Source organism: Adelges cooleyi, unplaced genomic scaffold, assembly GCF_023614345.1.
Source record: "Adelges cooleyi isolate 19-005CV unplaced genomic scaffold, UGA_ACOO_1.1 ACOO_flye_CR_arks_rails_tigmint_CR_PRNA_21, whole genome shotgun sequence".
Lineage (NCBI taxonomy): Eukaryota > Metazoa > Arthropoda > Insecta > Hemiptera > Adelgidae > Adelges > Adelges cooleyi.
This window is the reverse complement of record NW_026095871.1, coordinates 809,006-833,257: the sequence shown is the minus strand read 5'-3', so window position 1 is coordinate 833,257 and position 24,252 is coordinate 809,006. Positions and strand designations below refer to the sequence as shown.

Genomic DNA, 24,252 nt, shown 5'->3' with positions numbered 1-24,252 from the left:
AATCTACCTTTTTAGCATTTTTTAATTTTTTTTTATTTATATTTTAACGGCTAGAAACATTTGAAGCCTCAAAAAAATCAATTTACCTATCCGCTTCTAGATACAAAAAAAACCTGATCTATTAACTTTTTCCATGCGCAACCTCGATTCCCCACCAGTCACGCTTAATAATCAAATCCTTCCTACAGCAAACACAGTTAAGTACCTTGGCCTTACCTTGGACAAAAACCTCACTTGGGGCCCACATTTAAAACTAAAACGTAAAACATTAAACTCCCGACTCCATCTCCTCAGACCTCTACTTAAAAAATCCCAGCTCTCTCTCTTCAATAAACTAATCATACACAAATCTTTAATCCGTCCAGTCTGGTCCTACGGCATACAACTATGGGGCACAGCCAAACCTTCAAACACCAAAACTATCCAGGCGTTCCAGTCGATCTGCTTGCGCCTAATAACCTCTGCCCCTTGGTATGTCACAAATAAAAACTTACACAAAGACTTAAACACACCAACACTCGACCAACTAGCAAATTCGCTCTACTCAAATTTCCATTCAAATCTAATTACGCATTCTAACCCCCTAATAAAACAACTATCCTCGGCCTCCATTCCCGATAATGCTCCCAGAAGATTAAAGAGAAGATGGCCTAGAGATCTACTACAATAACTACAATAAATAATAATGTAACGAAAAATAATATTTTTCTACTTCCTAGCAGCCGGGCGACGCTGCTGAGTGTCTTCCCATAACTGTTAATTTTTTATTGTCATGTATATAATATCATTCATTCAAATTCGCTTAATGTACTCACTGTATAGATTGTAAATATATTTTCAGATAATAAAAAAAAAATTTTTTTTGAAACTTTCTGTGTTCGCGCAGTTATACTGTATTGTGAAATTCCAGCGTCGTAAACAAGTGTTAAAAACAAATATTATTTAGAAAAATTCACTCTATGGACTGCCTATATTCTGAAGCATATAGAATCATTATGTGGTAGACTTCAGCCGGTAGCCTTTTTAAGTAAGAAAAAATATTATTACAATAATGAATATTACGCATTTTATTATATTATGTGTAACGTATTATGTCCCAATGGTAAATTCCATCACCAAGTTATAGATTATATAATTTTATTCACCTTTATCATTGTACGTTTTGATTATTAACGATAGTTTAATAGCATTTCTTATGTCGCCTAACAAAAATATCGCCCTTATAGGTGTCTCGTTTAGCCCGGAAATTGATGATGTTTACCTCGACAGAACAATATTTAAAACTATACTTACCGTTCATGTTTCTATATTGCTAACTCAATAATATGTACAAACGACCCACATTATTTTTTGTGTAGCATAAGCAAAACCACTATGTAGCAACTATTATTACTATTTAAGGCAAATGAAAATTAATACTAAGAGAATTCTCCCATTCGAGACCAAAAGGAAATCGCTACGTTTAATTTTATATTGGCTGTGCGGTCTACGATAATTGTATTTTATGAAACGTAAGTTTTTTTGTGTTATTATAATTGTTTTTAAAGTGTTAATGGCACCCTATCACTTGCTAATTATAATCGTCGAACGGTTCACCTTTAAATATAGCCACTGTGGCAACTTAAAGTAATCAAAATTTGATATAGCCCCTACTCCCTAACCCCAGAGGTTCAATATTACAGGTATAGCCATTAATTCAGCTTAAAATCATAATTAGATAATATAGTCCCTAACGTTGACTTACAATCATATTAGGAGGTACTGGCTAATTATTATTCTAGTGTGGGTTAGTCTCGCTGGCTGTAGTACGGTCCTAAACGGATTTGGAGATACTGGCCATTGACTTGATTGTCTTCAAGTGTGTCCCATACCAGCTGATCGTGAAAACTATTAATGACGGTTATAAGTTTTACATTTTACAGTAGGTAGGTACACCACCCATTGTGGTTCTAAACTAACCGATACACAACAGGAAGGCGAAATTTTTAAGACGTAAGAAAAAAATGCAATACTATTTGCTCCATTCTAATTTAGTGTCGAATGCCAATAGTGCAGTCAGTGTTCGTCTTTGCTACTGATAATTACACGACCGAATAAATCCTTGTGTCTTGGCGTTAAGTATAATTGTTTGTACTTTTCAAATGGTAAGTTTAAACCGTGTACGCGTTTCTAGTTTTTCGTTTATAAATTACAATATAATATATCGTTGTTTGTTTTAGACTAATCAAATTGAAAATTATGAATTCAAAAATCACGTTTTAAATCATAACCATTGGCATAAACCAAAATGTATTAATAGCGTCAAATTTATAAACCGAAAAAATGTGCAGGTACGTCTAACAATATTTATTTGTATCCGCATAATTTATTTAACAACTAAAAGCATCGAACAAATCTGTCAGAATCATAATATGCTATGGTGTGGATAAAAATATTATATAATTAACAATTTACCATGGATACTTAAAAAATAACTCGGATTTTATTGTAATAAAATAAGTAATACTTTGGCAATGTCAACATTTTTGACTTGAAAGTTTAAAAAAAAATATTGTAATAGTTTGTAACATTTGTACTTGCATTGCACTTTCTAAATTTTAATATAAAATATATAACGGCCATTGTTGCAATCACCAAACATATATTTTGGTACAGGATTAACTCAATATTATGACGTTTAACATTTAATTTATTTTATTAGTGTTTTTTTTCTTATGCAAATACTTATTTATATTGTATTGTATAGTGATACGGGTAGTATACTTTTTTGGTTCATCTATACTATTTTTTATTATTAACGCCAATTGGACGACTGCCCGCAATTTGAGCGGTAGTGGTTGCCATTTGGCATTGACGGGTTATTCTTTATTTGCTTTATTACTACAATTCCTATAACTTAACCTAACTGTTAAAAAACATTGTAAAAATGTTTAACAATGTTTTATTTCACGACGAGAAATTGAAGATGAATACACAGTAGGTACATCAAAATTTGAATTGTTTATTTTAGAACAACTTCAAAAATCATCTATAATTTTTTTTTTTTTTTGGAAAATTCGATGGCCTCAGATTTTCTCTGGTAAAGTAATTTTTTTAAATAGCTTTAAATGTTCCATTAGCGGTTTGATTAACGTGTTTTGAACTTTTGAATAATTTTCTAAAATCTATTTCAATTAGTGTTTTTTTTCATATATTATCTTTTTTTAATTCAGAACTGGCCAGAAACTTAATGTAGAATGTTTCAGTTTTTCTTTAACACATAGAACAATTGGAAAATTCTAATTTTTGTTTTGTTAGTTGTTTCCAACATTGGAGACGTTGTTTTTATTTTTGCTAAATATATATATATTTCTTTTTAGGATTCCGATGAGATTTCAACGAACAAATTTGATAAACGATTCAGATCTCACTCAATCAATTATGTGTCGTCCGACTATGAAGTAAGATATCACTAAAAAAATGATTTAGTATCAGATCCTAATATAAGATTTAAAAGAGGATTGAGGGTGTTGTACGCGTGCACCATAATAATTGGTTAAAGTTTAAATTTAACTTATTTTTTTAATTGTATTTCAGAGTTTGGATTATGACACTTACGAAAGTGAACTCACTGTTAGAGAAGAAAAACAGCATGGTTATAAAACTGTAGTTGTAATTAATCTGATAAGATGGCTTATTTATTTTTCAATTGCCATTTGCACTGCAGCTGTTGGAATATGTATCGATATTATCATTGAATACTTGTGCAGTTGGAAGTATGAATCGATACAAAGATGCATCGATAAAGAAAGTAATTATTCAACGACAGAGTGCGCAGTTAATTGGATACTGTTTACCATTGTCCCAGCAACTATAGGATGTTGTGTTGTTTTGTTAATGGAGGTAAATACTTTAATACATAAAAATATGATATGTCTGTAAACTTCACATTGCGGCATTTTATATTTTTATTCAATGGTAATACATCACATAAAAATGAGTTCACTCAACAGCATGCCGCATAAAATTTTCCCCATTGTCAACATCAATCTCAAACTTTAGTATTATCGATATTTTGCAGGGATGCCCTGGGTGAGGCAAGTAGTTATTATTATTTGCAAATGAACTACCTGCGATTACCCCAGTCGTTGTACACAGTTAAGGGAAAGTCGGTCAATGTCGGGGATCATCATAAAATATTATATTGTCATGAAAAATATTTACACCTAATGAGATATCCCAAATATCTTAATCCTAATAGTCTCTAATAATTGTAATTCCTAATATATTAAAGGCCCATATTGACCCACATTTTGTTTAATGTATATATATATATATATATATATTTAACGTTACGGGTTTAACGCTATTATTGAACGACTTAGATTTTAATATAAAAAACAATTAATTAACGGATGTAATATATTCACCTTATTCTTCCGCGCATTACAATTGAAGGGGTGAGTGGATAAAGGTGTTAAGGGGTTTGCATGCGGTCTGTTTTAAGGGGTTTTGTATAGGCATATTTAGGAAAATAGAGGTTTTCATAATTTCGACCACGTCAATTAATTTACCGGTTAAGTCGTATAATAAGCTTCAAGGTATTATTTTTAATTAAAATAATTTTTTCTACGAGTAACAGATATTTTGGTTTATTTTTGACCAAAAACATAGGATGGTCCAATTTCAAATCTTTAAAGAGATTTGAGTTTTTTTTTTGCTACTTTACTATTTTTATTTTATGTAGGAAGCCGATTTTAATTATTTCCTATTCTTAAGCTGCATAACTAAGGGGGAGGATTGGATAGAACAAATTTATTGACTACAGCTAAAATAATAAACGACGTTAATGATGATTTTAACAGTTAAAAAATTGCAACAATATTTCAGCCCTCGGCTGCCGGAAGTGGTATACCATTCGTAATAGCGTACTTAAACGGTGTGCGAATTCCAAGAATGACAGCAGTTCGTTGTCTATTGGTTAAAGTCGTTAGCGTGATATGCGTTTGTGTGGCCGGCCTTGGCGGAGGAAAGGTTAATAATATAATACCTATTTATATATTTTTACCGCTATCGAGAAACAATCGCCTTTTTAAAATTTATTTTCTTATGCCGTCGTCGTTTAGGAAGGACCACTGATACACATTGGGTCTATGGTCGGTGGTTCAGTGGTCGAAGCCTGGTGGAAAGGGTTGAGAAATAGTCCTGGCCAACAATTTATCGGACCGTTGCAAAATGACCGAGAAAGAAGAGATATGATGGCAGCCGGATCTGCCGCAGGGTTATCATCTGCCTTTGGGGCACCAGTTGGTAATAAGTAATAACTATAATAACCCTTACCCCTTCAATAACTCGAATTATTACTATCTGTAAAACAAATAGTAGTATTATAGGTAAATTCCAAAAGTATATTAATTCCTTTGGGCTATACAGTTTACAATATATTATACAATTTTAATTATTATACCTACAATGTATTTTATGAACCAGCACACTATATGAAACTAAAAAATGGTCCGAACTAACAACAATATTGAAGTTATAAACAACTTGAACTTCAAATTTAGTAAAAACAAAAGTATTTTATCGAAAAAATTTAAGTAATTTGTAAACTACAATAATAATCATAACGTGCGTTTTTATTAATTTACTATTTAGTAACCAAAAAGTCGAAAAATCAATCGGTACATAAATTTGTTTGATTATGAAATATTTTAATTTAAAAAAAAATGTTTGTTTTGCCACGTGATTTCAACTTTAACTTGATCATAAAAAAAAAATGTACAATAATGGTTTATTTCATTATAGGCGGAACGTTGATGAGTTTAGAAGAAGGTACTAGTTTTTGGAGCTCCAGTCTTATGTGGAAAGTATTCTTTTGTGCCGCAGTAGCATTTCCGACCTGCAATGTTGGAAAAAAGTTATTGAAGGATAACAATATAAGTTAGTTGATAATCAAAATATGTTTTGCCTCTTACTATGCCTATTTATTCCTTCTAAAAATATAAACATTAACACATTCAGGTTAACCATATAAATATAAGCCATAAAGTCTTAGCTTTTTAACTAACAGTATTCGTTAAGTATACAAATATTTAACACATATTACCATTTGGCGATTAAAGACAATTTATTTCTTGCTTCCTAACACTGACAAAGTAAGAATTATGCTAAAATTGTTCTATAATTATTTATATATATTTTTTTTCATTAGACGTTACCGAGTCGGTCGATGGCCAAAGTTTGTACTTCTTTGGAAACTTCAATGACACAACGCTTTCTTTTTCTTACTCAGAATTTCCTATTTTCATAGCATTTGGTACTTTCGGAGGAATCCTAGGAGCGCTGTTTGTTACTGTTAATTACCGGTTGTCCATTTATAGGATGAAGTTAGTTTTATTGTTATAATATTTTATATAACCGAATCTTATAATCGAAATTATTTTCAAGGCACGTCACGTCAAATAGAAAAAAATTACTTGAATGTATACTTACTGCAATTATAGCTTCAGTTGTCAGTTTATTATCAATGTCGTTATTAAACTACTGTCATTCAAAAGCAGGAAAAAACGCATCATACGCTGTGCAAGTAAGCGCATCTTAATTATTTTTGAAGGACAACGGGTTAATATTTTGAAGTACCTATTTTATAATAATATGCAATTTTTACTATACCAAATAAAATAGTTTACTCAAAAATACATTTGAATAGGATGGTATAATATCTTAAAAATATATATAGATGCAAAGATAGTTAAAAAAAAGATAGATTTTCTAATAAAATACTATATATTTTGCTATTTAATATCAATTGAACGACATTGTTTAGCAGCTACTAGTAGTTACAAATAGTTTGTAAAAACAAAACGCACCATACCTTAAAAGTAATTAGTAAAACATTGGATATATTAAGTTGCATTAGCCATTAGCTATTAGGTGTTGTTGAAACGGCTTTTACCTTTATGATAGGTTTATTGCAGATGAACTGTCCAAAAGGATTTTATAACGAAATAAGTACATTCTGGCTTCATACGCAAGAAGAAAATATCAGAACGTTATTTCATAGTCCCATCGGTAAGTATATTATGTGTCATAAAATTTAGTTTAAACATTAACCTATGAATGCATTTTTCGCAGTATACTTTTTACCATTTTCAGCCTCTACCAAGACGAGAGTACAAAGTGTACTAAATAATATTTAGATTTTTTTTTCATACAAACAATTGCTCTAAATTTCATTTATATTACTTCTTGATTTATTTTAAACGTAGAAAAAAAAATTGACCTAATTTATTGAAAAATTATTCCTTTTCAAAACTATGCAACATATTTTGCCTAATTATACCTATCTCATGCCGCCCCTTCTCAAGACTTTAAATCCACTATTTTACATGATGATTCTGGTATTTTTTTTTCCAGACGAATTCTCTGTAGTGCCATTATTACTCTATGGAATGATATATTTTTTCTTAACCGTATTCACAGTCGGTCTAAACATGTCAGCTGGAATATTTTTACCATCATTATTGATTGGTGCCGTATGGGGACGTATTGCTGGCACAGTAATCCATTATTATGTACCATACATTGTAAGTATAAAGCGAAAAATATCCAATAACTCTGTCATGTGGTCCACTTTTTAAGTCGACCGTTTAAAGATAATAATATGATATTTTAACATAAATAATCGTCGATTTAAAGTAGTCTGTAATGGATCAAACAAGTTATACATAAACTATGTGCGTAGTTATCTTAATTTCGAGCTGTTATTACACTTATTAAATAAATATAAAATTGCATAAAGGTGTATAATTCGTTTGGAAAATGTCCCAATAAATAAAATGTGTAACTTTGATTGTTTTGTAAGAAACTGTTACGTTTGAAAATGAAAGCTGAAAAAAGTTATTACTTTTTTATGGTAGCTACTACTAGATACAGATTTTGGGAACAAAACAAATTATATATTTTTTTTTACTTTCAATCAGTTTATACCTAATTAGTATTTCATTAAGTATACGCCTACTGTAAATTTGATTCAAGATCCATACGGCGGCTATTTTTCTATAATAAATCCAACGCAGCGTGTCCAGAGATATCGCGCGAACAGCTAACTTGAAATAACTTACAAACATTCAACACAAGTTAAATACGTGTTTGGTTTATTATTATCATATTTTTCTATATTGTATTTTCGGTTTTGCAGGTCGGGCTCGACCCGTCAAAATATGCATTGCTCGGGGCTGCAGCTACATTAGGCGGCATTGCCAGGATCACCATAAGTCTAACCGTAGTGCTCATCGAAGCCACGGGAAATCTACAATTTCTGTTACCGCTCATGATCACTTTGTTCACGGCCAAGTGGACCGGCGATTTCTTTAGCGACGTAAGTCCCGAGACGAATTTACCACCGCAATAACTAATATACATTTACAATCCATCGCGTCTCTCAGACCTCGGTGTGTTGAATTCCTATATGTTACAGGGTATATACGAGATGCAGATCAATCTATCCGGGGTGCCCATGTTGGTCAGCGAACCACCGCCTTTGACCGGGGACATCACGGCCGGCGACTTTATGAACGACAAGGTCAGTGCGCTGCCTCAGATAATGATGATCGGAAAGCTAGTGGACGTGTTAAACACGACCAGACATAACGGATTTCCGGTAGTGTTGCCAAATGTCTGTTTTTGCAATCGTGTAAGTAGGGGACTCGGTTTTTGGAAAACCCCCCGTCGCGTTGTGCCGCGTGTAAGGGCCTTAGGTCAATAATCGTTGGGCATTCGTTTTGCAGATCAACGAAAAAGATCACAAGTGCTATGGGCTTCTGAAAGGGTTCATTCTACGGTCGCAGTTGAACGTTGTTGTCAAGCACAAGTTGTACATCACGCCGTTGCACGATGAAAACTTTTGTAAGAAACTGGAGCTCATAAGAAAATCAACGTACTTTTCTCACGAATCCAATACATTCGAAGTACGTTCTTAAATATTGTATTTTACTCAGCTCGATTTACCTTAATATCTACGGCCACGTTAAATTGATTTAATCAATTAATAATGTTTAATCTTATTTTTTTTTTTTTATATTTGTAGAAAATAATAGTCAACGAAAACGAAAAAAATATCGCCATTGATTTACGGCCTTACATGAATCCAGCTCCGTACATAACCAGACTGGTAAATATTTTTATAATAAAAAAAAAAATGCTAGGGACTTATTAAGGTGTTTCTAAATTAAAAAACGCATACAGGAGCCAAGCGGTGGTATATTTTACATATTATTGTTTTCTTAGAACAGTGTACTTGTAATTATGCATTTATACCGTTTTATTATTATTGTGATAAGGCCTTGTTGCGACGACAAAGGTCAGAGACTATTATTCATTAACCTATCATAGAAAATGCGTTACACAAATGAGCACACCTTCAATTTTTGTATGAGCCAAAATAGCCAAATGTACATTTATGAATATCGATAGTGTGTTGCACTTAGGTCATCTTTACACTACGCCATCAATACTTTATTAGCTATTAAGAATAATAACAATGACTATTTGATCAATACAAGTTTCACACCAACGGAAAGGCAATGGCATATAAAAATAAAAAACTAGATGTTTTAACTTTTTTGGAAAAAATTGGATACCATTTCCAAGGACTAATTATACCGTATTTTATAAATTATTTTGTTGATTAGTTAATTATTATTTTAATTATTCGATACGTATACGGTATAATGTAATGTGTTATCCAATACACAGATTGTACGGCGAATGGCAACTGTGCTATAAAAAAACAACCAGAAAATCCGTTAACCTTTGAACATTTTGTACGATTGATATACGGGTAATAATTTGCTAATAACCACGGAGTGTGCTTATTTATGCTAGTCAATATACAAAAATAATGTGGGCTGCATGGTTTCAAGTAATTAAAATAAATCTGTGTTCCTTTTGACTGCACCGCATAGAATATTTTCTAATATTTCAACATATTTTTGTATGATACTTGTGTGAGATATTTATTTAACGTCTAAAATGTTTCAGTTAGAAGTACACTTCTTATGTAATATCTAAGACCATCTAAATTATTCAAATTTCGACTTCATATTAACCTTACAAACCTTAAAGGTTTTCCAAAGTCACACTGGGTACTGTAAATAAAATACCGACACCATTAAACGGTGGTCGTTTTACAGAAACAAACAACAAAAAACCAAAACGTTTGGCTTTTCGTTAATCGTTAATGCAACAAAATAGTGGCGGTAAATTGTATGTTAATAGGTAAACAACTCTTATCGGCTTTTAACAACTCTTATGGTAATTGTACCCATAACATTAGATCACAAACCTGGCCGAAACAATGCATAAATAGCGACATTTAGATCTCCTAATTCTTGTCGTTTTTCGACCAAAAGGGCTGTGAGTAACAACATCATTATTGTCAAAACGATGGTTAAAAACTAAAAGAAATATGATATTAGATCTTCCTGAGTTAAAATGTTTAACAACATCTACCTACTGTCTATAAACCTTTCTCATACCGTTTTGGTTTATAACAAAATAACATACACGTACAACTTAATTATCTTTAATAGTTAAAGCGTGTCTTAATTTAAATTAATTTAACATAAAAAAAGTATATATATATATATTATACAAAATAAGTTAAAACAATTTACACTGAATAAGCCTAGGAAATTAGTTACGTTCACGGTATCCGCCGCCGCTCTGCTGACCATAGCCTTGTTGTCCTAGTTGTCCTTGTTGTCCTTGTTGTTGACCACTTCCATGACTTCCATGACTTCCATGACTTCCATGACTTCCATATTGTGAATGTTCTTCATTATAGCCTTGTTGTCCATATTGTTCACTGTAGCCTTGTTGTCCATGTTGTCCTTGTTCCTGACCATGGCCTTGTTGTCCATACTGCTGACCATAGCCTTGTTGTCCATGTTGCTGACCAAAGCCTTGTTGTCCATGTTGTCCATGTTGCCCATGTTGCTGACCACTTCCATGTTGTCCATAGCCTTGATTGCCATGCCCACCTTGTTCATGCCCACCATTATGGTAACTTTTTGATTGGCTGCGTCCTAGTGGTTCGCTTAACGCTTGCTGGATGACCACAAAGACCACAATAGATACAAACAAAATCTATAAAACATAAATAAATAATTGTAATATCATATTGTTTTTGGTGGTAAAATAGTATTGTTTTTAATCTATAATGTAATTAAATAAAAACCCTATCCACAGCAAAAAAAAAAATCACTTAAACGCGAATACGTTTTTCGACGACTGCGTTATCAATCATAAATAAAACTAAATGTATATAATAATATAAATATGTACTTCAACATAAATGGAAATATTATCTACCCCTATTGCATGTGTTCATTTTTTTTTTCCATTTTTCACAAATAAATTAATGTTAGTTAAAAAAAATTCATATTTTTTTGAATATTTAATATGTCATACATTCAATAAGTTTTATTAACTTTTACTTAATCTAAACGCACATTACTCCATTTATATTAATACATAGCTAGTCTTTAAAATATCGATATGCCATTAAATATATGCATTTAACAACAAAACCAAGCAATTTATTTGTACCATAGACGATTGTATGCTAACATTAAATAATATTTAGAATTTAGATATACCAAATTCAATATAATATATAAGATAATTTCATAATTCATCAATAACGAATCAATATTATGAAATGTTTTTGTATACCATCTTTTTTTAAACCTGTGCATTAGTAAAAAAAAAAAAAATTATATAATTTAAAAAAATTCAAATATAATACAATTTTTATTTTTATTTGAATAAAGCTCCAAAAAAATTGTTCAAACAAATTAATAAATTCTAAGTATAATTTTATTTTATTTTTAACTAAAGTAACTTTTTATGTATATAAAAATAATAATTTAAGTTAAAAAGTTATATAAATAATTTTTATAATTTAGATTTATATACTAAAATCAAACAAGTATCTATCTGATTAAAAAAAAAAGGTATTTGTTATAAATAATAATTTGCAAATGGATAGATATGGATTATATTATGTGTTCCAAATTATTTATTTATTTGTTTTGACTTTTGAAACGTTACATATTACCTACTGGTTTTTTTCACTTTTTAGTATATTTAATTTTAACATGCAAATCATCAATATACAAATATTTTCTACCATTTTCATTAGATGTTTAAAAAAAACTAATATTAGTTCTTGATATATTATTTTATTTTCAATTAAATAGTTAGGATCATTCTTCCATAATACTTTATTTACAAGTCCAATTCAATTTTTAATTCAAAAATTAAATTTTAAAAAACTGTTTAATCGCTTTCGTACAAAGTTAAACATACATTTTGTATGTACATTATTTACTTAATTTGTATTGAACTGAAAAAAATGTTTAAGTATAATATTTAATATATTGAATAAAATATAAATATACTTACTGATTTATAAGATGCCATGGTTGTGATTGGTAATTTAATATTATTATTATAACAAGAGCTTCTTGGTGCACAAATGACTGCAGACTGTGGTTCCTGTATTGGTCGGAACAGCTTTTATAGTAGTTATCTGGTCCCACGTTGCTGAAACGTCTTGTAAATATTGTTTAAACGCTCCTAGGATATTAACCTTCGGTTGTAATCTTTGGTTTTTTCCTAGCAAACCCCAACCTCTCTTCTTTTTTTTTTGTTTCCCCTTCTAACGGTTTAAACAGGTTATTAGTTTATGGGTGTATGATTCGTGTTTACTTCATATGTTTAGTGCTATATTATTACGAATAATGTTTACATGATTAGTATATACCTAGTATAATAAACGTTATCGCCGTTGACAGATAAATAACCTTATATTACTGTCTTGGACTTAGATTGAAAACATAATGGTATAATAATAATAATTAAATTAATTTTTTTATAAAAACTTTTATAATAAAAAAAAAAATGTTTGTTATTGACCAACAACATAATACATAGTTAAGGTCATTTGTGATTTCATTATAATACAGCAAAAAATGCATAGAACTAAACGTGCTATAAGTGTTTTTACCAAATAATATATTTTTATTAAACTATCAATAATTATTTAGTACTCAACATACGTACCATACGCTATATAATGCAATATTAAATGTAAATGAGTCGGTTATTTTAATTTTTCTATCAATGCACTAACGCTAAAGTTAAAATTAAACACAATTTTATAGTATACATGTTTCAAATTATTTCTGGCCTATACCTATATTAGTTTATTAATTGCTCTAAAAATTAATATAATCGTCATGTCCAAATATAATGGTTGATAAAATGAGTGTAAAAACAATTGATACTTTAAGATCAAGAAGAATTTCATTTTAAATTTAATGTATAAAAGTGTCGGTCAGAAGCTATAAAAATTATAAAATTAATTCAGGATGGTCTAAGTTATTCAAACCTTTTTCAAGTCTTCCAGGGCTTTTTTTACAGCTCCACCAGTTTAGTTGCAAAACAGCTAAAGTTTTGTAAAAACTATAATAAACTCTATTGAACGGTCAAAACTCCCCAAGCTTGCTTCTCTATTAATTGCGTTAATGTCTTAATTTAAAAAGATATTCCTTATTTCAAATATTTTAATTTTGGTAAAATTAATAACTATTAAGCAATTTATTTAAAGAATGTTTTTTACTTGTCGCGTTCCACAAACATGGCCTAAAAAGTTGAGGGGGGGGGCTATTTTCATCAATGAATTTAAACTAGTAAATTAAACTTTTAAAGACTAGTGTTACGAGACTATTGGAACGTGTAAATCCACATCGTCTATATGTAAAAAAATTTTTTTCAAAAATTGTTATAGTTGATCCATCTTGTAAAAAATCGAAATAAAACGGTTCAATTTTTTACAATTACACCTCATGGCTCGTGCTAAGTCCACATTCGTGTTCCAAATAAGGAAGTTGAGATCTACTTTCAAGTTTTAATAAAATTGTTTAGCCGTAAAAGTTGATTAATCAGTACCACATTATTGTTAATTAGTAAAATATTTATATTTTATTTGGTACACAAGTGACTGCGATTCTTTTGCCACTGTGAACAATCGCAGTGGCAAAAGAGTCACAAGGCAATATATTTTTTAATAAGCGTGCAATTTTCAAGTATTTTTCTGTTTGTCTACAAAATAAACGTTGCAATATATTGCACATTGTTATTGTAATTTATAATTTGCGCTTTGTACATTTACTCATAATTATTTAAATCTCTATATAAATTATAGGAAATTCCACCTTTAAAATAATTATTATATGACCTTAATAATTAATACAACGCTTACGGATGATAAATAATACATTTGATCTACAATAACATCATTTGAATAGATTAACTTTTTTATGGCGTACGGTTGTATTTTGGGTTTTAACGCACTAGTCATACAGAGTGGTTCATTAGAGATAAGACACCCGTTTTCTCTTAAAACAACAACAAATTTGTAGTTTTTTCCTATTGGAAAAATTGTATTTTACGATCTTTTATAATATAAGACAATATTTAAATAATTTTTATATTTTTAATTTTCTTTCCGAGTCATTTGCTGAACAAATTTTTGGATGATTACTATTAAAGTTACTAAAGATTAAAATGATTACAAACTATATGATCTTAAAACAAAACACAGAGACAAAACAATAAGTGCAAGTGAAACCATTAAATAAAAAATCCAGCTTTAGAAAAAAAAGGACATTAAGAGGAAATTTTAAACTTAAAAATTAATTATTCAAAACTGGTTATCGACCAGTGAACATTTTTAATTTACAGCAAATAATTCTTGAATTAAAAATGTATATTACGGTCTAATGTTGTAAAACAAGTATGAATAAAAAGACTTCAAAAGAAAAACTGGAAAATTGCAAGTATTTCAAAAGAAATTTAATGTCATCCTTAATGAATCACCTTGTATGTACAAACTTCTTTATTTAAACAATTTTAAGCATATTGTATATGTTCAGTACACAAATCAATATTTAAAATAGTCGGGTAATTATAAAAAAAAAAGATAAATAAATAAGCGATTTATAAAATTAATGAGTATAATAATAAAAACAACTATTGACCAAAGTGTTATGTGTGAAAACTAACATTGTAATTAGATAAATAATAAAATTATATAATACAATAATACGCACGTAGATGACGCATTTTATTATTATCATAAGATGGCCTTAAGTTAGTCTTTTCGTAGAATTTTGATTTATTGGCAATTTGATTTCAATAAAACAAATTAAATCTACTGATTGCAAAACTTATTTTGCTAAAGGTTTTACCTATTGCATTTTGCATTTATTAAGGCGAGTATTTAACACTAAGCTAAAATTTGTAAAATCATATTAACACAGCAACTATGTATCTGTTTTCAGTTTTGATGTTTGATTTATTTTTTCAACTTGTATTGCAACAGACCTATTTTTGTACATAATTCAGTCTGTTGTGTGCGCTCTGACGATGGCCAAATTGCTGTCCAAATTCGCTATGGAGGGTTATTTTTGTGATTAAGGGTTTACTTAAATATTCTTTTATTAACATAATGCTATGTTTCTACATCTAACAATGCGTTCCTAAGAACACTCCGATTCCAGTGACTGTGGCACCATTTATGTTTTAATCGTTTTGACAATAATATTAATAAGACAATTTTTAATGTAATTCGGTCGATGCTTCGAGCAAATATCAAAAAAACTAAACTCGTTTTAAAAAATATTGTCAGATAGTTTTACAGTGAGAATGAGTTGTTTTCTACCAAAAACATGCAAATATAGAGGCTCCTTAAACAAACCAGTTTTATTCTTGGCAATGTTTTTTTTTTTTTTTAATGTGGCACAGAGTAATCACACAAAAGCCCTACCTGATTAAATCGTCTGTTTATATGTAATACTACATTTTTTCATTCTTTTTTTTTTTTATACATGTTTACAAATTAAGTAAAATGTCATTGGCGAAATTTATCCATGGTATAATAAATAATATTTTATGCTAGGTATGTTAACCAGTATAAAAGGTAAAAAATAATTTAATGCTATATTACACCGTACACGTTTTTTATAGTGTGTCAAACTGCTAAAAAGTCTTATTATGACCAATAAAACGATTTTTGGCATTAGTGCGCCATTTTTTGTTTGTTTAAAGTACTAACAGTTTATTGAACAAAAATGTGTTAATCCCTTATTCAGTCTGTGCCCATTGATATATTTAAACGTTTTATTTCCAAAAGAACATTTGTTTGGATTTGGTTTGATCATTACAAAAATTGTCTGTTATTTTCAAGTAGGTATAAGTTGTTGAATTTTTTATCCAGATTTTTTTTTTAATGAAATAGCAATGTATTAACGCAATACTTATTTTTAAAGGTGTTTCGTTTCACATTGACAACATAAACGGGCAAAAAACGGCCAACATTTTCTAAAAATATACTTAAACTTTAGCTCAGTTCAGTTTATAATTAACAACGAATAACAATGATATCATCATAGAATATTATCATTTCCTATCATAATATTGACTAATTTTGTATGTGCAAATTTAAATCATTGCACATAAATACATGTGATTTAGCTAGCAAAGCAACATAATATTATTATGTTTAATTGAAAACTACTGGAATACGTTTTTAATTGTTTTACCTACTTTTTAGGTAATTTTAACTAATGTTTTAAATTATTTGAATTGTACATAATATACAATCATTGTTTAACAGTTAAGCTTATGCCTAAAAATTAAAATTAATGGTTCAATATCTTATAAATACTTGGATTTCTGTATAATATAATTTTATTCTTATTTTTTACGTACAATATAATTTTATTTTAAGCGGAGTTTAATAAACGGTCCAATACGATTATCAATAGATTCCTTGTATTTCTGTCTGAATTGTACATAACAATGTGTAAAACTAGTATCATTTCAATAGTCGTTTGTTTTTTTGTAATAAAAAAAATTGTGAGTATCCGCAAGTTATGTAAATAGTGTAAAAATCAATTAATTATAACAATAATATTTTACCTACAATAAAATCGAATTCAATGTATACGAAAAAAATAAGTATACCTATTTTATTTTTTTTGGAGTTTAAAATTGATCAATTTTAAAATGATTTCAGGAAACGAGTTTGCCAAGGACTTTTAGATTGTTTCGCACACTTGGTCTGCGGCATATAGTAGTCATCAATAATACAAATGAGGTTGGTAGGTTTATGTTGGTTGTTGAATAATTAACATGTGTCGAGACTACTATAAGGTGTTTACTAGTAAACACAGATTCATTATGATAAATAATTTACTGACAAATACATTTGTCAGTAAAGTATTACAGCTTGGCCTTAAACAAAATCTCGCACATTTACAAGTAGAATTTTAAGAAAAAAATATCCTATACAATTAGCTGATTTATTTGTAAATAATATCTGCAGTTTATTTCCTACCGGTAGTCAAAATAGTTTCAAGTTAATTGGTATTTTTTTTGATATAATCCTAGTTTATGTGGATTTACTGTAAAAAATACCATTACCACCTAACCTAAGTCAAGGAGACTTTTCTTTATGCTTCTATGTTTTGCCTAGCATTTTGATTTTCGTCTATTAACAATTAATTTGAAGTAAATTTACTCAAAGTAAATTGTTGACGATCTTTAAAAAAAGTTATTAGTTTAACACTATTAATCATAAATGGATGTTTATGCACATAATTATAAACATTAATACATATTAGTAATCTGAGAAAGAATATTTTTATAGTATACACTGAATCTATGACCAAAGACAACTATTAATTTGTAGTTTAGATACAAGTTTGAGAATATAATGGTTTTATAATTATTATTTGTTTTCCATTTAGTCGTAGTGACAATACATATCTTTTCAAAGATGACTTATTGCAAACACATTTTTTTTTTTTTTTACTTAGGTGGTTGGCATGATCACACGAAAAGATCTTGCAAGATTCCGTCTTTGGAGAAAAGCTGCCACGATGGGTCTAAAAGAACTCAACGTTTATTAAGTGTATAAATTAAAAATAACTACACCGGTTATCCTATAATTATGACCTATAGTAAGCTCAATAAAATAGCTGTAATTAAATATAACACATTAGGTACCAAACAACTTTTATTTATACTCTTTTTCTTAAACCTCAACAGTCAACAAAAATCTATATCTATTTTATTCGTTTTTCACCCGTTTAATAATATGTACTATTCGACTTATATCATTATAATAATTATTCTTATTAAACATTACCAATGATTTTAGATTGCGATTCACTGAAGTGCCTATTCGTAATACTACACCTGTATTATTTCTCAATTTTTAGTGAAAAATATAGCACTAAAAAAGGATAATATAAACATTAGTGTAGTCCAAGCTGGGTAGACTGTTAACAAGATTCTATAATTTGTATAGAATTAATTTTTACATTTTAAATAATAATTAGGCGGCCTATCAGTTGAGATCACTGTAGCGTGAAATGTATCTAATGTTTTTTTTTTAAATTAACAGAATTTTTGTTTTTTAAATCCATTGCAGCTACAAAATGATAGCGTGAGGCAAATGGAAAATCGTGTACAAATACAGTGCCGAACTCCTGCAATTATATGCTGTCTCTGAATAAAATAAAATTATTAAGTTTGTAGTAAAAAATATCAAATATGTAATAGTTTTTTGATAGGCGGTGTGTATCTAATAGATTAATAACTAAGACCAATGTTGATAATTGTAACTAAAGTACCTATCAGTTGATACAGTGATGAGCAAATTATTTATGGCTGTACAGCATATTATAGTAAAAAAAAGTCCATTACATCCCTTGAGAATAGGTCCCTGAATTGATATTTGTTGCCCGTCTCTGCTACTCGGCAGTTAATATTATAATTGGCGAAAGAAACTAATGAGCCGTAACAAGGAATCTGTACTTTAATTCGCAAGTTTTTTATAATATACTACGCCCCGTCACGCAAACCACGTCTATTCCCGCTTGCTTTTTATTTATATTCTAATTTCTACTTACGTTGGTCGTTGTTTGCCAACATTTTGATTATTGTTATCATATATCTCTTATCTCTTATCAGTTTGTGTTTTGCCGCAAAATCCTAAGTTGGCGGAACTGGTGTAACGGCATCGCACCACCGTCGCCGCGGCATCGTACCATGACTGCAGCCGCGGCATACACACGTAATCAGAACCCTAACCTCGAAATGTCGGAATAACTCCTCGACTGTGTGTTATGTTGTGTATTTCGGTTTTCCGACTTGAAAGTTATCGCGGTTGTTCCCGTTCTCATCAATTTCCCGGTCCCATTCAACGAACCACTCTAGCATAATGGCCAAGAAAAAAGATTCCGAGAAGCACGAAGACGGCCAAAAGGGAAAATACAACAAGGACGACAACGATTCGAACGATTTGGACAACGCGATTGATGATATTACGGATGAAGGTACAATATTTTTCTTTGGTTCATAAATTAATGGAAAATCGTACGATACAAGCGTGCTCATTTTAAATCCGTTTTGTCAACAGAGTTGCTCGGTGATGTACTAGCGAAAAAACCGAAAGTATCCGACGGTGTGGACACGGTTATCATTGTTGACGGTGTACCTCAAGTGAATCCTGAACGATTTGACAAACTCAAAGTAGTAATTACAAAAATTTTTGCGGCTTTTGGAAAAATTACCAGTGATTACTACCCAAAGTCGGAAAATGGCTTCACCAAAGGGTACGATTTAAATAATTCGATTTGCATTATCGTAATATTCTGGTCTAACATAATATTTTTTCGTTCTTTAGTTACATATTCATTGAATACGAAAAACACGAGAGCGCCTTAGAAGCGGTCACTCAAGTTAATAACTATAAGTTAGACAAGCAACATACATTTTTAATAAATCTTTTTTCTGACTATAAAAAGTATGTTGAATTTTTCATAAATAAGTCGATATTATCCCATACAACAAACATATGTATGTTAACGCAACAACTGTTTATAGGTATAATGACATACCGGAAAAATGGGAATCGCCTACTCCTCAGCCATTCCCAGAGAGACCTAATTTACAATACTTCCTATCGGAACCAGATGCATTTGACCAATATTATGTTTACAATATAAATAATCATATTGAAGTATGGCTGAATAGTAATCCTCAACCAACAAAATTAGTCGAACGTGAAGTATGTAATGTTTTGTATAACTGACTTTTATGCCAGAAATAATTGCTAATAATATAAACTTTCAGAAATGGACTGAATCTTTAATAATGTGGTCACCTCTCGGAACCTATTTAGCCACTTTACACAAACAAGGTGTTGTGCTTTGGGGTGGACCAAACTTCACCAATGTTTTGAAGCTCTCTCATAAAAATGTTCAATTTATTGATTTTTCTCCTTGTGAACAGTAAGGCACTGATAATAGTATTGTATTTTTTATTAATTTCTTCAGCTATTAATATGTTTCTGTCGTATTTAGATATCTTGTAGCCTACGCTCCTTTAGACAACGATGAACAAAAGCTGACTATTTTTGACATTCGTACTGGTGCTGAAAAACGATCTTTTATTTCCCAGACTCCTGTTGGAGGCCCAGTGCCTATCTTAAGGTGGTCTAAAGATGATAAGTATTTTGCTCGTATCGGAGAAAATACATTAAGTGTGTATGAAACGCCGGTATGTTTCCCTTTCAATCAGTTAAGAAATGTGTATATTTATATTGATTTATTTTTTTTAAAACAATTTTTGTTTGCAGTCATTTGGCTTGTTAGATAAAAAAAGTATCACAGTTAACGGTATAAGAGATTTTAGTTGGTCGCCTAGAGATAACGTTCTCGCTTATTGGGTAGCCGAAGATAAGGATGTTCCAGCTCGTGTAGTTCTACTAGAAATACCAAGGTAAATTTTTTTTCTTCTTATTAAAGCTAACATTAAATAAAATTTCCAACAGAATTTTTTGAAGAAAAAAAAACATTAATATAATTTACGTATTATACAGTGTTTGGAACGTTTTCTCCATTCATTATTTAGTCATCGATTTATTTTTTCACAGTAGGTTATCGTCTGGTATATCAATATATAGAGTTGCTGAATATTTATTGTGTTAGGGTTAATAGATATATAATTTATAATCGATATTGCTTGTTAAAATTTAAATGCGTTCTTTCCAAACATAGTATTATGTATATACGTACATAATTAATATTTCTAATGTCATACATTTTTATGGATTTTTTGTAAAATTATATTTGCCAATTATGTATGTTTTAGCCGCAAAGAAATTCGAGCAAACAACTTGTTCAATGTAGCTGATTGTAAAATTCACTGGCAAAAAGCTGGCGATTACTTGTGCGTCAAAGTTGATCGTTATGCGAAAATAAAGCGAGAAAAAGGAGACGTTAAATACAGCGTAAGAGACCTGTTTCACACCATTTCACGTCTATGCATTTGATATATTGTGTGGCTTGTCAGTAACAAATTAAAAACGTGCACACCAATACCTGTCAGATGTGAAATGGGCTTAGCCATTATTAGATTGGTCATAAATTGTTTATATTTTATTTTATTTGATGATTATTTATATAGGGTATGTACTACAATTTCGAAATTTTCCACATGAGGGAAAAAAACATACCCGTCGATAGTGTTGAAATAAAAGAGCCAATTCATGCATTCGCCTGGGAACCAATTGGCTCGAAGTTCGCAATCATTCACGGTGAACCTAGTAATAACAGCGTAAGCTTTTACAATGTCAAATCTGGTCAGGCTCCAGTGTTGTTAAGTATGTATTCTACTACGGCAATTGAATGAATCAATTGTATATTGTACGTACCTACCTATAAATTGTTATTAACTGCTGCACACTGTCAATGATTGTATAGAAAAATTAGACAAACACTTCTGCAGTCACCTGTTTTGGTCGCCGGCCGGCCAATATATTGTTATTGCTGAAATTCGAGATTCTGGCGCCTTGGAATTTGTAGACACTGCCGATTTCACAACAATGTGTTCTACAGAACATTACAAAGCAACCGATATCGAATGGGATCCCACTGGACGATTTGTCGCGACGGGTGTCAGCTCCTGGAAAACTAAGGTAAAGGTTTTGAAAAACGTCTTGGCATTTTTACCGACTGATTTTTAACATGGTTCACATAATTTTTACAGGGAGATTCTGGCTACTGGATATGGTCATTCCAAGGAAGAATCTTGAACAGGTTCAACACAAACACCTACTGTCATATGCAGTGGAGACCGAGACCGCCTACTTTGTTAAGTGCTAAACAACAAAAAGACATAAAGAAGAGTTTAAAGAAGTATACATCTCAATTTGAAACTAAAGATAAATTGCGAATGACCAAAGCCTCGAAAGTAATAATAGAAAAATGTTACAATGTTTTCCTGGTTTTTTTTTTTCTTTTTTTCTAATACATTTTCATTATTGTTTTAGGAAGTAATCGATAAGCGTCGTAAATTAATGAAAGACTTTGAAGAATATCGTAGTAAACGTTTGGCCGACTGGGCCAAACAAAAATCTGAAAGAATGGCCATCAGAAATCGTAAGTTCAAACTCTTACAATTAAATAGTTACATTATACAAATAAGGCAAATAGAGTCTTTAATTTATGTAAACATATTTAGCTACTGGCCAATTTGTATGTTATGATGATACTTCAGTTATAACCTAGCCTGATTTAATATGTTTTTGTTAATATTCACTTTGATTTATCAGATGTCGATACTGATGAGCTGAACTACGACCAGAAAAATGCCGAAGAAGAGAAGGTCGAATTTTTGGTTAAAGAAGAAGTGACTGTAATTGAGTAAGCGTTTTTGTATGTTTTTGATGTAAACGAAAATAATAAATTTATCCAATTGTTTGTTTTTCTTTTCGTATTTTGGATAATTCAATAAAATTATCAAATCAGCCATTTTGTCTAAAACATTAATGCCGTTTAACATGGCTTCAAACCTTCTACATCTTATAAACTTCATTATTATATTATTCTGTAAATTAGTCTTCATAATAAATTTCAAGTACAGAAGGAAAACCCAAAAGAGTAATTGTATTTCTATGAAATATGTAATCACAAATACAAATTTATATATTAGTAATAATTATCTGTTTATTTATTTATTTATTATGTATTGCAATTCTTAACGTTTACTTTTTTTTTAATTATCACATTTGTTAATTATACATTTTATATCATAAGTCATTTGCTTATGATCGAAGTTGGTTAAAAATAATTTCTGGTCTTATTTTATTATATATTATGTTCTACAAAAAAACAAAAAGTTATTTTTATTATTAATACAAATTCTTTCCAATATTACATTTTAAATCGACCAACGACTTATAATCGAATTGGCCTACATCATATTTTTCTGATGTCGACTTTGGTCATGTCTTTCTAACTTGATGTAATACACAAATGAGTTTTATCACACACAACAATAATACATTTTGACTGGGTTTTTTTTTTACTTGTTTGTACGAAGGAGCAAACCAAATGTACTTACTATTTAAATGTAAAATATTATCTAATGTAAATATTTTAGTTTTTGCTAAATAAAATTTGCATATGCCGTAACAATCGCAGTTTCACTCGCTAATATCAAAAATGTCTATGGAGTTGACAATATTGCTGCATCACGTAGCGCTCAATTTTATTGGCAATGATTTCGTTATGAGTAATTATAGCTATACTATTTTTAGGTTTGCCTTAATAAAATTATTTAAAATCAATGATTTCATAAGAAAAAAATGCAAAAACATTAATTGAAACATAATGATTAATTCTATTAACAATAGACATACAAGAGCAATGAGTGTTTTGGTAAGTGGTAGGAAATACGTTTAAATTGACTATTAAGCAAAAAAATTAATATCTCAATTGTGTTTTATCTAAATAAATAAAAAATTACCGCTAGTTACTATTGATCTTTGATCATTTTAAGGTCGTGACTTCCACTAATTAATAACAACATATCAATAAATCTATAAACTTTGCTTTTTTCTTAAAACAAAAAATTAAACTAATTATAATACATAAAAAAAAAAACAAATTTTTCAAATAATTAATGCGATAAATATTTTCCAAATACTAGGAATACATTAATTTATTTAAAATATCATATATTTATAAGCAATACTCTTAACACTAGACAATGTATTTTTCAAACATTAGCGTACTTTTAACATAAATTATCATGAATTGAGTAATTGATCAACTAATTATTTTTCAT

General features: G+C 29.8%; 3 protein-coding genes across 8 annotated transcripts; 2 read left to right on the top strand and 1 right to left on the bottom strand.

The window, feature by feature from the left end:
* The first annotated feature begins 1,941 nt into the window (after positions 1-1,941).
* LOC126834508 (H(+)/Cl(-) exchange transporter 7-like) lies at positions 1,942-19,213 on the top strand. 6 transcript variants are annotated; one of them, XR_007685078.1, is made up of 19 exons: positions 1,942-2,144; positions 2,220-2,330; positions 3,360-3,440; positions 3,577-3,882; positions 4,870-5,013; positions 5,106-5,289; positions 5,788-5,922; positions 6,194-6,368; positions 6,430-6,568; positions 6,960-7,053; positions 7,399-7,568; positions 8,183-8,362; positions 8,462-8,677; positions 8,772-8,951; positions 9,071-9,154; positions 17,129-17,209; positions 17,931-18,074; positions 18,548-18,646; positions 19,090-19,209. XR_007685078.1 is itself a non-coding variant. In XM_050566474.1 (17 exons), exons 1-17 carry the CDS (start codon positions 2,142-2,144, stop codon positions 18,021-18,023), a joined length of 2,376 nt encoding a protein of 791 aa, XP_050422431.1. In that variant the 5' UTR covers positions 1,942-2,141; the 3' UTR covers positions 18,024-18,128. The 6 variants fall into 6 exon arrangements, 1 of the variants encoding a protein (XP_050422431.1); XR_007685077.1 differs by lacking the exon at positions 18,548-18,646 and having other exon boundaries at positions 19,090-19,213; XR_007685076.1 differs by lacking the exon at positions 19,090-19,209 and having other exon boundaries at positions 18,548-19,014.
* LOC126834513 (protein argonaute-2-like) lies at positions 10,552-12,592 on the bottom strand. The gene is made up of 2 exons (XM_050566484.1): positions 12,451-12,592; positions 10,552-11,130 (listed from the first exon to the last, which is right to left on the bottom strand). The coding sequence occupies exons 1-2, from the start codon at positions 12,466-12,468 to the stop codon at positions 10,678-10,680; spliced, it is 471 nt and encodes a 156-aa protein (XP_050422441.1). The 5' UTR covers positions 12,469-12,592; the 3' UTR covers positions 10,552-10,677.
* Positions 19,206-23,600, top strand: LOC126834509 (eukaryotic translation initiation factor 3 subunit B). The gene is made up of 13 exons (XM_050566475.1): positions 19,206-19,454; positions 19,538-19,733; positions 19,805-19,924; positions 20,005-20,188; positions 20,254-20,411; positions 20,484-20,679; positions 20,759-20,901; positions 21,274-21,412; positions 21,589-21,784; positions 21,885-22,099; positions 22,171-22,374; positions 22,454-22,562; positions 22,736-23,600. The coding sequence occupies exons 1-13, from the start codon at positions 19,340-19,342 to the stop codon at positions 22,828-22,830; spliced, it is 2,070 nt and encodes a 689-aa protein (XP_050422432.1). The 5' UTR covers positions 19,206-19,339; the 3' UTR covers positions 22,831-23,600.
* The last annotated feature ends 652 nt before the right edge of the window (positions 23,601-24,252 follow it).